Raw genomic sequence first — 15477 nt, forward strand, 5'->3', positions numbered from 1 at the left:
TTAAGCTTGCTCATGGTAGAGCAGAGAACTAGTTTGAAATTCATGATCTCAAGGCTCTGTCAGTTGTCAGCATATAGCTGCAACATTCACTTTTAGAACATCATACTAAACCATAATAACGGGTGTTCAGATGATAACTTGTGCAAATGTATGAAATAAAAGAGATCAAGAGCAAAAAAAGGGTAAAGTTCTCCAAGAAGCTCAACTGACTTAAACTAGGCCTAAAATATACACTTCCTCTTAAGCTAAGCAATTCAGAATGCAGCGGACTTAACCAAGAAAAATTCTCACAACAGCCTACAGAGTAAAACTGTAGTGAAAATCAGGTGCTCAAGAGCTCGTACCTCTTTCCCGAGAAAGAACGCTACATGTCAAGATAGCAGATTTTGCTGTGAAAAACAAGAACTTCCTCAAATGATTCAAAGAAGAGGATATTACTAGTCACCCTTGGTTTTAAGCCTCAAGCACCCACAGAATGGGCTTTTCTTTTTCTGTCTAGGGTTGTCTCTTCTTCCATAGAAATAATCCCTCAGAAGGACTCTGGCTTTTCTGTCTGCAACTTTACTTCGGCTGTTCTCATGCTCTTCTTCAAGTTTCAGCAAGATATACTGGATCTTTTGCAGTTCCAACTCCAATCTTCCAATCTTTTCTGATCCCTTCCATGCCTCTTCTGAGATTTTCCTTCTTCCCATGTTTCCCAGTTCTTCAGTTTCAATAGCTATATCATTGGAAGGAACAGAATAGTCTTTGGCCTTCTTCATCAACTTGCCAGTGATATCAATCAGCTCTGATAGGTCGCTCTCAGCCTTTTTCAATTGTGCGCTGATTGTATCGTATTCAGAATTCATAGTTTGCTTCCCTTTTTGAGAGCTTTCCATCTTCCCCTTCAACTCCTCCACACTTGTCTGAAGGGCTGACAGCCTCTGGGAATCAGAAGCCAGCCTTTCGAGGACCCTCTTGTTCCATTCTTGTTGGGATTCAGACACTCTCTTGGGTATCTCTAGCTTGTCAATGCCCAACTCTTTCTCAGTCCCTAGTTCAGAAGAAGGGCATTTACCCTTGTCGTCCTCCACAGCCTGTATATCATACTCCGTAGCTACTGATGATGCTTTCCATGTCCCATGATTGCAGTCTCTTTCAGCAGTTTCCCATAACTGAAGCATTTGATCATTGATTTCAGCATCTTCAATTTTACTCAGACCATATGAGCCAACACCATTCCCATGTTGTGAAGAACTTGAAACCTGGTCAAGCTGAATATCTTTCATTCTCTGCTCATACTTCACCTTGGAAGACTCAGCATCATCAGTGTCTTCATCCTCATTCAGTTGTCTGATCGAACCCTCTTGTACCTTCCCTTCCATTGCAGTTGCTTTTAACTCTTCAATTTCTTTCCTTGTAGCCTCTAGGTTAGCAATGAAAGCAAACTTTTCCTGTTCTAAGAGACTCCCAGTATATATAATCACCTGTTTAAGTGCTTCAACTTTGGCAATCAACTTCTGCATCACTAGGACTCCAGCAGGCACCACAGCACCATGGCCTTCACTCAGTTGACTGCTCTCATCATGCTGATGAAACATCAAAGTCATATCCTGCAAAAAGACATGCTGAATGTGTTAAAAAATAAAGCTTCAGTCATTTCATGTTCATTAATGTGCCCAATCTGTGTCTCACCCAGTCAGCCACGAGGTCCTGACTTAGGTCTCAGTGAGAAACTAAGACAATTTCCAATATTCAGGGAATCAGAAAAAATGTACATTTAGTATGAAATAACAAATGAATAAAATCATATTTGCAGGCAACTCAAGCACTTCCATTATATAGTAGATTTTGCAAGTTATTTTGATGTTTGATGCTCTGTAACGAATTTATTGCAGGGAGTCCATTCATCCTTGAAGCAACAATTGTAAAATGTTAAAAAATAAAAAAGTTGATATAACACTACACAGAGATGAAAGTAACGTTCAGTAAGACTTTGATGATTATCATCAATGATAGAGAAACAAATACCTGTTCTTTGTGATCCTTTGGTGCATAAAGATTTGACAGTGAAAGGGTATGTTCTTCTAGAGAGGTGACACTGTCCAATAAAGACATTAAAAGAGGCAAATACGCATTCAAATCAGATTTTAATCCTCTAGTTTCTCCCTCCAGGACAAGAAGTTTTTCCTTCAGCTCACCAATATATGCATTTCCTAAAGTGATTACCTCATTGAGCATCTCTTTTTGCACAAAGGCGCTAATATCAAAACTCTCACCTTCTACAATCAGCTCAAATACCTTTTCTTCATACAGTGCTGCATTAACTGCAGAGGTTTGAGCATCTCTTAATAATTCTGCAATTTCTCCTTCGCAGTGCTTGACTTCATCTATTTCTTTCTGTAGTTCAGAAGTCAGATGCTCATCCCTTCTTATAAGCACTTCAGCCTCTTCATGCAGTCTATTTATCTCCCCTTGCATCATCTCATTTGCTTCAGTAAGGCATGCAGTCTCCTTGTCCCTAAAGGCATTACCTTCTGATAGAAGTGAGATCTTTTTCTCTAGCTCTTCTTTTACCATCTTAGCCATAACAATATCCAGCTGAAGAGCCTCAAGAACTGTACATAATTCTTTGTTCTTTTCTTGTGTGGACAGAATTTTCTGATTTGCTTCTGAAAGTTCCCTGTCTTTTTGTGTCAACAGCTTGTTCATCGATTCAATTTGAAGATGCAATTCTTCACAAAGACCTGTCGCTGTGTTTAGGTCAAACTCTAAAATCAGTAAACGACTTCTCAACTCTTCCAAATAAGTGATGGATTCCTTAAGGTGCATGTTTTCTGCCAGTAATACTCCTGTTTTTTGATTCAGTTCTTTGATCTGATAATCAAGGTCATTTTTGACCAAATGAAGACAATCCAGATCATCACTCAACAACCTCAACTCCAACATCCTCTCAGCATTAAGGCTCCTGAAGAAGAAATAGAGATGCTCCAGTGTCATGGCCTCTGCAAGAACAACACTGTTTTCATCCACCAGTTCATTGTGCTTCTCCGTCAAGCGGTCAAGTTCCTTCAATAGAGACTGATTTTCTTCAACATGCTCACAAATTTCAGTTTGCAACATCTGATGAGATGCTTGCAGAACTGATAGCTGTCCATGAAGAATATCCATCTCAGTTTTCAGTACTTCCTCCCTTTGGTTGCTTGCCATTAAGACTTGCCTCAATTCTTCATTCATCTCCAAGAGTTCATGCTTCTTATTTTGCAAAGTTAATAATTCTGCTGTTTTGACATGAAGTTCCTGCTCCATGACACATTTTTCCCATCTCATATCAGCCAAATCCATTCCTATTTGCTTTAGAAGGGTGACAAGAACTGATATCTGAATATGGAGATGCCGGTTTTCATCCTCTGCATCTGAAATACAATTTAGCAATCTTTTAATGTCAACCATCATATTCTGCAACGAAACTTCACCATTGATTCTATCTACAGATCCAACATTGTTGGTATTAAGTGTTTTCACCACATGATATATGCCTTCTTTTAGCTTCTCATTATGCTCTGTCAGCAACATTATCTCTCCTCTCTGGACTAGATTTTCCTTCTCGAGTTGTGAAACTTGCCCTTCTGCAGACAAAGATGTCTCTAGATGCTTTTGACATTCTTTGGAGAGAATCAAGTTTCCTTCTGTCATATCACACAAACTTCTTTGCAAGATGAAAATGTCAAGCAAGGCATTCATATTCTTTAGCTCTTCTAGTTCCAGCTCCTCCTCCATAAGATGGCTTTCTTCTTGCAGGCAATGGATCTGGTTTTCTAGAGTGACCACTTGGCCCTTGTATGACTGGATAGAAGTTTCATGTTCTTGTTTCTCTAGTTTCAATAGATCTTGCAACTCCTTGACTTGAGTGAGTGTAAGATCCTTCTCCCTTAACAAACTCGAGTGCTTGTCTTCTAGAGCCGCATACCTAAGCTCCAGATATTCCAGACTCTCTGTAACGCTTTTCACCTGGCAATCAAACTTGGAAATCAGGACTTATTTTGAGAGTCTTTCATACAAAAAAAGAGTAAAAAGATGATTAAGTAACATAGGACGACAAACATTAAAAATCATTGTCCAAAAAGCTAATACTTTGAAGAAGATTATACAAACATACAGAAATTAGACATGATATCAAAATGATTAATTACTCAAGAAATTCAAATAAAACAATCTAAATCTAGAGCAAGAAAGAGGAAGATCTTGAAACATTTACCTGCTTGGCAAAAGTATGTTTTTCAGCAAGAAGACTAGAATTCTGATCATTGAGAGACTGGCAAGATTCTTCAGATTCCTTCAACTTTGTTCTAAGACATTCGAGCTCAGCATTCACATCAGACAAGGTGTTCTCCAAGAAGGTATTTTTCTCTGAAATCTTCTCTGCACTCTTAGCATGGATCTCTACCTGAGAAACAAGCAAAGCCTTATCAGCAGCAAGTGTGGAAATCTCACTGCTAAGAGATTCCTTTGAAGCTTCTAGTGCTCCAACGTTCTGTCTCAACAGTTCTAACTCAACATTTGCATCTGAAACAGAATTTTCTAAGAATACATTCTTCTCCAAAAGTTGATCCATGTTTTTTAGCTTCTCCAAAATAAGTTCCTTTTCAACCTCATGTTTCATGCAGATCTCTTTCAGCTCCCTGTTTCCATTCTGCAACTCCTTTACCAATTCCTCAAGGGACTCTGCATTAACACTGCAAGCCTTCATTTGCTCCATAAGTAGTTGATTCCTCTGCTCCAAATCACTTCTATCTTGTTCTAGGTGGCATAGTTCTTGCTGAAGAACTTTCTTTTCTTCTACATGGAGACTTACTTCATGATCAAGTGTCCTCTTTGTTTCATTCAAGAATATGATTTCATCTTGCAAATCTTTTACCTTAGCTGCAGAAGAGAGAATCTGTTCATTTAGGCTATCATTTTCCTCCTTAAGCTTGCGTGCCAATTCCTGAGAGGACTCTGCATTAACACTGACAGCTTTTATTTGCTCCATAAGTACTTGGTTCCTCTGCAGTAGATCACTTCCATATTCTTCTAGGTGGCAAAGTTCTTGCTGAAGAACTTTCTTTTCTTCTACATGGAGACTCACTTCATGATCAAGTGCCCTCTTTGTTTCATTCAAGAAAATGATTTCATCTTGCAGATCTTTTACCTTAGCTGCAGAAGAGAGAATTTGTTGATTTTGGCTATCATTTTCCTCCTTAAGCTTGCGTGCCAATTCCTGAATGGACTCCGCATTAACACCGACAGCTTTTATTTGCTCCATAAGTACTTGGTTCCTCTGCAGTAGATCACTTCTATATTCTTCTAGGTGGCAAAGTTCTTGGTGAAGAACTTTCTTTTCTTCTACATGGAGACTCACTTCATGATCAAGTGTCCTCTTTGTTTCATTCAAGAAAATGATTTCATCTTGAAGATCTTTTACCTTAGCCGCAGAAGAGAGATTCTGTTCGTTTAGGCCATCGATTTCCTTCTTAAGCTTGCATACCAATTCCTGAAGGGACTCTGCATTAACACTGACAGCTTTTATTTGCTCCATAAGTCCTTGGTTCCTCTGCAGTAGATTGCTTCTATCTTCTTCCAGGTGGCAAAGTTCTTGCCGAAGAAATTTCTTTTCTTCTACATGGACATCCACTTCATGATCAATTGTCCTCTTTGCTTCATTCAAGAAAATGATTTCATCTTGCAGATCTTTTATCTTAGCTGCAGAAGAGATATTCTGTTCATTTAGGCTATCGATTTCCTCCTTAAGCTTGCGTACTTCCTCCTCTAAACCCGCATTAGTCTGTTCCACGTCCTTCAACTTCTCAATTCCCTTTTGAATCTCCAAGCCCAAAACCTTCACCTTGTCCTGAGATTGGGAGTGTAGTTTCTCCATGGACTGAAGAGCCATCTCAAGTGTCCTCTTTGTGTCCTTCAAGGTAATGATTTCATCTTGAAGATTTTTTATCTTGATCGCAGAAGAGAAATTTTGTTCATTTAGACTGTCATTGTCCTCCTTAAGCCTGTGAACTTCTTCCTCTAAACCTACATTGCTATATTCCATGTCCTCCAACTTCTCAATCATCTTTTGAATCTCCAAGCCCAAAAGCTTCACCTCCTCCTGACATTGGGAGTACAGTTTCTCCCTGGACTGCAGAGCCATTTCAGCCTCCGCGCATCGCTTTTGTACATCTTCTAAGGAAATGATAATTTTTTCTAACTCATCTTGCTTTTGATTAAGCTCTTGCTGCTGCAGCTTCTCTTTCCGTTCTGACATGTCCAGCTCCAACCGCAGAGATTGGTTAAGTTCTTCAGCACCCCTTAGCTTCATGACTTCCCTCATCATCTCATCACCAAGCTTTTTAAATTCATTTTGTCCATTGGAGATTTCATTTTCCAGACTTGATATTCTTTCAAGAGACAACTGGTATTGAAGAAGAGTGGCATTCTTCTCAGAGTTTAATTTAGAGAGACTGTTCTTTAAACTTTCAATTTCATTTTGAGCTTTATTAGCACGCTCAGATTCTGATGTCATTTGGTTTCTCAGATTTTGGATCTCTGTTGATAAACATGATATTTCTTCATGCAGATTCTTCATCTCCTCACTTGAATCCTCTTTCTCCACAATTTCTTGTTTTTCAAGATCTCTTGATTCACTATGTGATTTAGGCTCATAAACTTTTCCTACTTCTTCCTCGAAGTTCAAGCCTTTTCCTACTCTTCCTTCAGTTAAATTTGTATGGGCTGCACCTTCCCCGGTTGCAAACATCTCGTTCAACTGCTTCAAACCTTTTTTGCTTGATGATGCATCACTTTCTCCAGAAAGTGCCCCATTTCTTTTAATGGCATGAAAATGTGATGATACACCCAGTGCATCCTTCTGTAACTCATCTGGGTCAAATGATGCTCGAATGGGTGCAGGCATTTCAGGAGTTTGAGGCTCCACCTCCATGCCAGATGAACCAGTGGGTGACTCATCAGGCAACACTAATGGGACTTGGTTGGGGAATGCTTCTGCCATTGTTCGGTGAGCCTGGCGGAGTGCCCCAGTTGCATGATCATATCTTTCAGCTAAAGCACGGTATGCTCGGTAGAACTCCTCCACCAGTTTCATAAGCTCGGGCCGTTTCTTGTAGTACATCTCTGCTTTCTTTGCAAAAGAATCGGCATCCTCTTCTATGAGTTTGATCATTGCCTTGACCTTCATGTCCACATCTGTGCAGGGAAGCTCAAGTTTTCAGTGCAATGAGATTCATAAAAGTATCTCTTAACAGCAGACCAACCAAAAGAAAAGTTCTTGTACCACACAAAAATGATTGCATAAATTAAGTTTATTATATTAAAAATTATTAAGAAAATAAAGATCACGGAAACTAATGCCAAAAGTTTTAATTGACTACAAACACGTCAGTAATAACATCTGTCCTAATGTGCACCATCTTTTGCAAATTATTCTGCTGTGATGGATTCCTCTCCATGATGTGGTATAGATGACTCCTAGTTCTTGTAAAAAATGATGCCATGGCTTCTTCATCAGTAGGATTCACCTAGGGTGCTTGATCATGTCTTTTCATTCTCAAGTATGTGGTGGCCTAGGCATGTTGCAACTCTAAACCTGCACACCCTCAAGAATAAGGTGTCTAACAATCAGGTTCACCTCAGATGAGTAGAATGCAGTTAAACCTTGCATTGTTTATGGCTGGCCACCAAATTTTGTTCTCTCTATACGGAACACCGTACCGACACCATTTATTACAATGTCAGTACGCCTGGTACAATATCTGGTGGTTCGGCGTACTGAGTGTTGGTACGTCCACGTACCATATATAGGTTCGATACCCGTATAGCATGGTGCGGTTCGTACGTATTGGTATCGACCAGTATGGCAAATCTTACGGACCACTTATTAGGGCCAGTATAGTCTTTTCTTGCTCTAATTTGTGACCGCCCCCTTGTTCTGATGGGAGTTAATGCCGCACAGACGTAAGCAATCTGCACGGAATCTTTCTCACCTCTCTTCTGCATCTTCTTTCTCTCCTCTCTCCCAACTTCTCCTCTATTCCTCTCTTATTCTTTTTATTTTCTATTTCTTTTTTCACTGTTTGGTTACTGAGATGGTGTCAGAGCCAACTTAGGACTGTTCTGTTCCTGTCACATGGTTCCAGGACTTGTGATAGATACATCACAAATGAGGAAAGACTTTGATTGTGCTACTGTGATTTCCTCTGGGTGCATGGGATGTGAATCCCATGTATGCTGTCTATCGATTGCAGCCCTCTTCATTATATGAAGCTTGTGATGCCAGGAAAGAGGCTGTTGGATGCTGGTTATGTTCAAATAGGCATTGATTTTTCATGAAAGAGTAATCGTCCAATCAAGAATTAATACCAGGACAACCAGATCATGGTAAAATATCTTTATCCTTTCTGAAATCAGTAAATTCGGTGTTTGCTGTCCTGTAATGCAGAAACCAACATGTTCTTATTTGATTGATGATTTGTAGGAATCTGCATATTATCTCCTTGTCCCGAGTGTGCTTGTGATCCTTAGTTGTCTTAAATTGGTGATTAATACTCCATGCTGCATATTGATTCCATTTACTGTTAATGGATTATGGTGGGAGGAGATAGTGATGCTAATGCAGGAATTTCCATTTGTGATATATTTTGTGCATGAATCAAGCTATCTGGAGCTAAGAAATACTACAATGGGCCAAAGCTGTAGAAGTTTTCTGGAAGGCAAAATGAAAACATGATTATCTCATTGAAAATACTCCATCAAGTAATGGTAGAAGAAAGAATGGCAGAGAGAAAATTCACAAGTTATGACTTTGTCATGGAATAGTATGGAGCCTAGTGTTACTAATAATTTAATGTTCTATGGCACAGCAAAGTAACTCTGAGAAACTACAAAAGAAATGAATTCTTCAGAAAAGAATCCCTCTCGAATTTAAGAAAAATATGAACAGATTTTTCACCTTCAGCAAGGAAATGAATCATTTAGTGAATACTATAGTCGATTGAGAGGAATTTGGGAGGAGTTAAATGTGTACCAACCTCTCATAAATGATATTGAAAAACAAAGAAAGCAAAGCAAGGATTTTAGAGATGCTAAATTTCTATCTAGGTTTAATTCAGATTATGATCAACTAAAGGGTCAATTCATGAGTAGTGAGCTTCCTTCTTCGAACATTGTGCATGCTCATCTTCAGCAGGTATCTATCTCATCTCCTACTCAGTATATGGGTGAAAAATCTGCATGTATCTCTATTAGCAGAGATATACGAGTTCACAGAGATAGTGGAAGAGATCGCAGTGGCTGTACAGGGGAGGTGGTAATAGCACAATTAAATGTACCAAGTATGGATGCACTAATCACATTGTGCAACGCAAGTGGGATGTCATCGGAAGGCTGGCTTGGGTTAAAGTATGAATCAGGCATTAATCACCTGCTTCATCCAAGCTTTCTACATCATGTAATATGATTTCTAATTCTCCGGAAGAGTATAATCAACTGCTTTTGCAGAAGTCTCCATCTAAAGCCACTGTTTCTCAGTCAGGGATTCTATTTGCTCACCATGCATCTTATTGCTCACACCCCTAGATTTTGATTCAAGGGCTTCTGACCATGTGATTGGTTCCCTTAATTATTTTCTTCTCCTAGTTATTTATCCTCTTCAAACATGTTACATTGGCTGATGATAACTTATCTCCTATTTCTGGACAAGGAGAGATCCAAGCTTCACCCTCCTTGTCATTGTCTTCAGTCTCATATGTTCCTAAATTTCCATGCAACTTATTGTCTGTCAGTGTGAATTGTGCTATTACATTTTATCCTGCTCATTGTGAATTTTAGGATCCCCATGCAAAGAGGAAAATAGGTGGAGGTGTGAGAAAGGAGACCTATATATTCTTGATCCTCATGGTGGTTCCTCTAACTCCATTGAGTCATAAAGTCTTTGGTTAGATGGCATTGTCATTCAGGACATCCATCATTTCCTATTTTCTGCATCATATTAACCTAATTATCTAGAAATGTCAAAAACAGTGAATGGGTCATGTGAACTTGCTAAGCAGCATCGAACTATGTTTCCTCCATGTATTTAAATCCATCTAAAGATGAAGCATTGGATGCCCAAACATTAATATGCACAAAAGAACTGATTTTCCTCCATGCATTTTTCCTAATCTGCCGTAATCATGTCTTGCTGGGAATTTGAGGCTCTATGTTCTTGTTATTGGACCTTTATTTAAGCCCATATAAGCTCAACCTTATATCTATACGGCCGGTCACTCATTAGGGCTAATATGGTCTTTTTCGCCCTAATAATTAGTGACCACCCCCATTTTAATAGGAGCTGATGCTGCACAGATGTAAGTAGGTCATACAGAATCTTTCTCACCTCTCTTTTGCATCTCCTTTCTCTCCTCTTTTACTCCCATTCTGTCCTCTCTTATACTTGTTACTTTCTATTCTTTTTCTTGCTGTTTGGATACCACCACAGGGCCCATATTACTGGGCAACGGCTGTAAGACATAACTTAATTTGCACTCTATACCAATTTTAGAATATAAGATACAGGCCTAAATGCAAAAATACAAGCTTGCACTTTATGTTTTCTCCTTTCTGAACCCGCACTTGCTGTCCCATATAACCTTGTGTTTTTTAAAGATTATCTGCAGTTTTGATAATCCCTTTTTTCTGATTTTTTCTGAGAATTTGAAGACTTAATTAATGAATTGGAAGCAATAATGATAAAAGTTCATTAGCCTACATTAAATTGAAAGTTTTTGTTTCTCATTTTGTTTTGGTTTTTATGGTTCCAATTACCAGTTTATCAGATGAATAAAGATTTTAAGAGCTAATCCCTGAAACAGGCTCCAATCATCATAGCCATGAACATGGGTTTTCTTGAAAAAGCAATCGATAAAATCATATTTTATTTGCTTTAAATTTAAATAGCATTATGGAATTCAAAGAAACTCTATGCACCATAGACCCAGGTCTTCTAGGGCCTATGAACTTATAGGTCATGATGCACCCACTTTCTTCAATTTTCAAATGAGAAATGAATATGTCCTTTCAGTTTTTACCATGAAAGTCTTAATACCTTTGTACAATGTTAGTTTGGACCACAAACCCCAGGAAACTATGATGTGCACATAATGCTAAACATATAGAGGTCAAAGCAAAGTGTGTTTGATAAATGCTTATAGTAGTGTTTGCCGTACCACCCCATACCGTCCGATACAGTATGTACCATACCATACCGATATATGTCATACCGTATCGTATGGTACCGTATACCAACATTGCAATAAGATGGTACCAATAGAGGGTCCGATATCGAAACTGCGACCCTTGGCCTATACATTATAATAAAATAGTTTAAATTGGTCTAAATTAGGAGAAAAAAGATGAATAAAGTAATATATCTCATTTCATAGGTTGTAAATCTTTTTTTTTTTTTGACAAACTTGCATATCTTATTGTGTCAGTGCGTGCTAAGTGTTAACCAGACAAGACACAATGTGCACATTGTGTCAGTGCATGCTAAGTGTTAAGCAGACAAGACACAATGTGCACATCACATCAAATGCTAGCCAGCAGAGGCAACAAATATATGATTCTCCATTCCTTGTGAATAAGTAATGTGATATTTATATATAAGATCTAATGGTCCATCTCCCACCCCACTCCTGCCCCAAAACATATCTATGATTCCCCATTCCTTGTGAATAAGTAATATGGTATGGGGGAGGGGGTTTCCCTTATCTTCAGAAAGCTTTCTATGCAACTACAATTACTTTTAAGAGTCATTTTGCTGGAGGATACTATTCTTTAGTGATTTGGTAAACTGATATGTACGTTTCATCCAGTGGTCACTTTGTCTAACTTGTGAAGAGTTTATTGTCTTTAGCAAACAGTGAACAATCAATTTTCCCTTTTATATAACCATGACTTGTATTATGACTTATCATCTCAGATACACGATGAAATTTGATAAAATATTCTTGGTACAAGTATGATCCACTTTAACAAAAAGTTCACCATGACATTCTCATCAGTTGTATCACAAGAACTTCAGTATCCAGGCTATGATATCAAATAGGTTCATTAGGATCCATTAATCTTCACAACTCAAGCTTCAATCAGTGCTTACTCGCAGTATAGTTCGCTTGTCACCTTCTTAGACAACAAAGACTTCAATAATCATATAAACAAAAAATTTGAGTAGGTAAATATCATTGATAGGAATTTAATGCAAGAAGAAGTATCTTGATTTCATTGCTGTAACACTTATGATAGAAAAGGCAAACATAAAAAGAGTTACAGGAGTATGTAGTTTGTTAAATTAGCATGATACCTAGCTGGCCAAAATAATATCTAACGATAATTAACTATTGTTTCATGTGTTAGGAAGACGAAAAGAAAGAAAGCAACTAAGGAAGCAGAAGTTTGGATACGACTCACAGACATCTAAGATTAGAGTGATGCTAGCATGTATGAGACAGAAGTAAAGCTTATTACTCTCAGCTGCCTGTTAAGGCTTCCACTAAATCATTATTAGTACGTTTGGGGTTACATAGATACGGTTATATCCAGCAGAAGACAGCGACTGGTCTACAAGAATATTATACCCAATAATCAGGTCATAATAATTGACCTTACACAAGTTTTCTTACAGGTAACACAGAACTCCAAACACTTGGCAGGTTATCAGGTCCATAGCTGCATCCCTCAAACATGACAATAATGAATAAGAAATATAAATACCTGTAAGATTTTCCTGAAGCCATTTGGAATTCTTTGGGCTGATATGACTGCCCCACCACCATGAGTACAGCTGTCTTGATTCACCATGCAGCAGTGTTGCCATGAATCCAAGCAGGCAAAGCACTACTATCAGTTCTGATCCTGTGAGAGCTCGATCCTTGCAACAATTAAACCTTATGTGATAGATCCAAGACAAACCAAGAGCCAAGTCAGAATCAAGGCACCGACTTCACAGCCACAGAATTCAACATATCAACAATAACATGATGATTTGTGTTTCCCCACTCTGATGAATATAAGTCTTAAGCAGGCAGTTGCATCGATACAAACATGTCAGAAATAGTAATCACAGTATAGATTCACAAATTCTAGAACTAAATATTAGCTTCCAAAAAGAGAATAAATAATATCTTATCTACAAAGCACAAGTCTGAAAAAAATATAAATTACTTGAAACATTGCGGCCAAAGTCACCTATGAAGAATTAGTTACATCAAAAAAACATAAAAAAAGATGCAGAAGGTAAAAATATAGTAACATGAAAGCATTGTTACAAAGAAACCAGAAGACAGACACAAAGATTTCATCACCTAATTTGAAGTCAGGAATGAATTGGCAGCATCTTCAGTTTCCCATTCAGAAAACACTTCAAGCTGCTACTTCTAGAGAAAAGGAATCACATCAGCAAAACCATCAACAAAAATCCAATCCTATCATTTAAAATGCAACAATATAGCTTTTTGCAACTGGGTTTCAATGAAAAAGTAGGGAAGGGGAGGGGAGAAGATATCAGATAGCGATGGGACTTATCAAGAAAAGAAATTGGTTGTGGGATTGAACAATTAACAACAATAATTAAGTGATGTGAACCTCCTCTGAAAAACTCTCCAAAACTTCTCTTTTATAGCTAGAAACTCCTAATTGACAACGGCCAAAACCAAAGAATCAATGGAAATGATTTGACCAACCAGAATTAGGAAGCAGAACTAATTTATAACCAGGAAAAATAAATGAAGGACCAAAATAACTTCTCGATTATTTTTGCAGTTCAATCTTTATCCAATTAATATAACAACAAAAATAAGGTATTCCTTCTTGTGAATGAACAGAAATCTAGAAAACCTTTAAACCCAAAGACTGTTGCAAAGCTAAATCAGTCACTCGGAGTACAAGACCAAAGTATTTCTGAAGCCCGGACTTTTCCATTTATTTAAGAAAAATCCAGTTATACAGCCGAATTTTGAACACAGAATCTTAAAAAACAATAGATAGCCGCAAAGTCAAAGCTTTAAAACAACGAAGAAAAATACGATCAGAATACAGAGGGCAGGGAAGAAGAACAATCTTGTGAAAGAAGACCATACAGTGGAAAAGGCAAGAGAGATGCGAACAACAGAAATCCTAACTTCCGATCAGACCCAAAACTCAACTGAATCAAACACCAAGAAGAACTAAAAGAAAAAAGATCGAATCTTTTTACTACCGGGTATCGATCGAAACAGGAAAAAAAAAATCGAATCTTTGAAAGAAGTAAGATATAAACTCGCGATTTGATTTGCGAATAGTGGTACCAAATTCGATGAAGCAAAGATCTTTAAGACCAATAATCCCAAAATAGCAAGAAAAACAAATCCGATCTTTAAAAGGAAGAAACTATAAAATCCCGACATTTATGAGGAGGAAACCATACCACGCACAATAAACGAAGCCACCTCTAACAAGCAGCTGCGAATGAGCAATTCCCAGCTGCTTTTCTCATCCAATCTCATCCCATTTCGGCACCAAATACTCTCTCTCTCTCTCTCCCCCCTCCGTGTGTGTGTGTTGTTTGTTTCTAACTTTTTGTACTGTGAAAGCAAAGGCTGGACACAAGAACAGGCAAGACAGGCGACAAAAACAAGGAAAGGAGAAATCTTTAATCTTTAGATCTGAGATTTAGCAGAGATTTAGTGGGGTTTGCAGCTAAATTTGAGGAGCTAAGCCTTCCAGAGAGGCAGAGCTTGAGGGGAAGGGGCAAGCTCGAAGCTTCGACTAGAAATAGAAGCTTGGAATTAAAATGCACCGATTGGGCCGAGAGGAATTCTTCATATTCTTCTTTCCATGGTGTTTTTTTCCGGGTGGGTGCTTCCCTGCCTTAGTTCCGGTTCTCTCTTAGCGGAGGGGTCAAATGTCCGAAAGTTTGCTTTTTGATTTACTAAAATGGCCTTGGGATTTGATTCCAATAGATTCTGTTTGTTTTTTGTTTTTTTAATATCTGGTTAGGTTTCGTGCTTTGGGCGGCCGAGGGAAAACATCATGCTTTGGACTAGATTTACAATGTAGCCCTTAAACATGGTTGGTGATTGAATAACAATTGCTGGGCTAAAAGTGTTTAGCTAGGCATTTGGGTAGTAGAAAACGGTTGTAACTTTGATATTGCTCCAACCATGGTCCACATGGCAGCATAATTACGGTATCAATTTAGACATGCCACCGACCTGCGTAAGCAAGCATGTTCAGATTTGATATGAATATGTTTGGTTGATAAATAGATTAATCATCTAAACTTATTTATTAAAAATGTTGCATTCAGGTATAAATCTTTGACTTATTTAATCTATTTTGATATATTTATGAACCTACTCATATTACTTGTTTAAATTTTTTAATCTTTTTAAGATCTATTTAACATATTTAATTTATTCTGCTTAGCTTATTTAA

General features: G+C 38.0%; 1 protein-coding gene across 2 annotated transcripts; it reads right to left on the reverse strand.

Annotated features, from left to right (window-relative positions):
* Window positions 1-14903, reverse strand: LOC140852017 (protein NETWORKED 1D-like). Of its 2 annotated transcripts, none has more exons than XM_073244661.1 (6): window positions 14468-14903; window positions 13368-13439; window positions 12778-12950; window positions 4238-7215; window positions 2011-3990; window positions 1-1592 (listed from the first exon to the last, which is right to left on the reverse strand). In XM_073244661.1, the coding sequence occupies exons 3-6, from the start codon at window positions 12878-12880 to the stop codon at window positions 438-440; spliced, it is 6216 nt and encodes a 2071-aa protein (XP_073100762.1). In that variant the 5' UTR covers window positions 12881-12950; window positions 13368-13439; window positions 14468-14903; the 3' UTR covers window positions 1-437. The 2 variants fall into 2 exon arrangements, with proteins under 2 accessions (XP_073100762.1, XP_073100763.1); XM_073244662.1 differs by having other exon boundaries at window positions 13368-13436; window positions 14468-14833.
* Window positions 14904-15477: the final 574 nt, after the last annotated feature.

The sequence above is a fragment of the Elaeis guineensis genome, chromosome 10 (assembly GCF_000442705.2).
Source record: "Elaeis guineensis isolate ETL-2024a chromosome 10, EG11, whole genome shotgun sequence".
NCBI classification, from domain to species: domain Eukaryota; kingdom Viridiplantae; phylum Streptophyta; class Magnoliopsida; order Arecales; family Arecaceae; genus Elaeis; species Elaeis guineensis.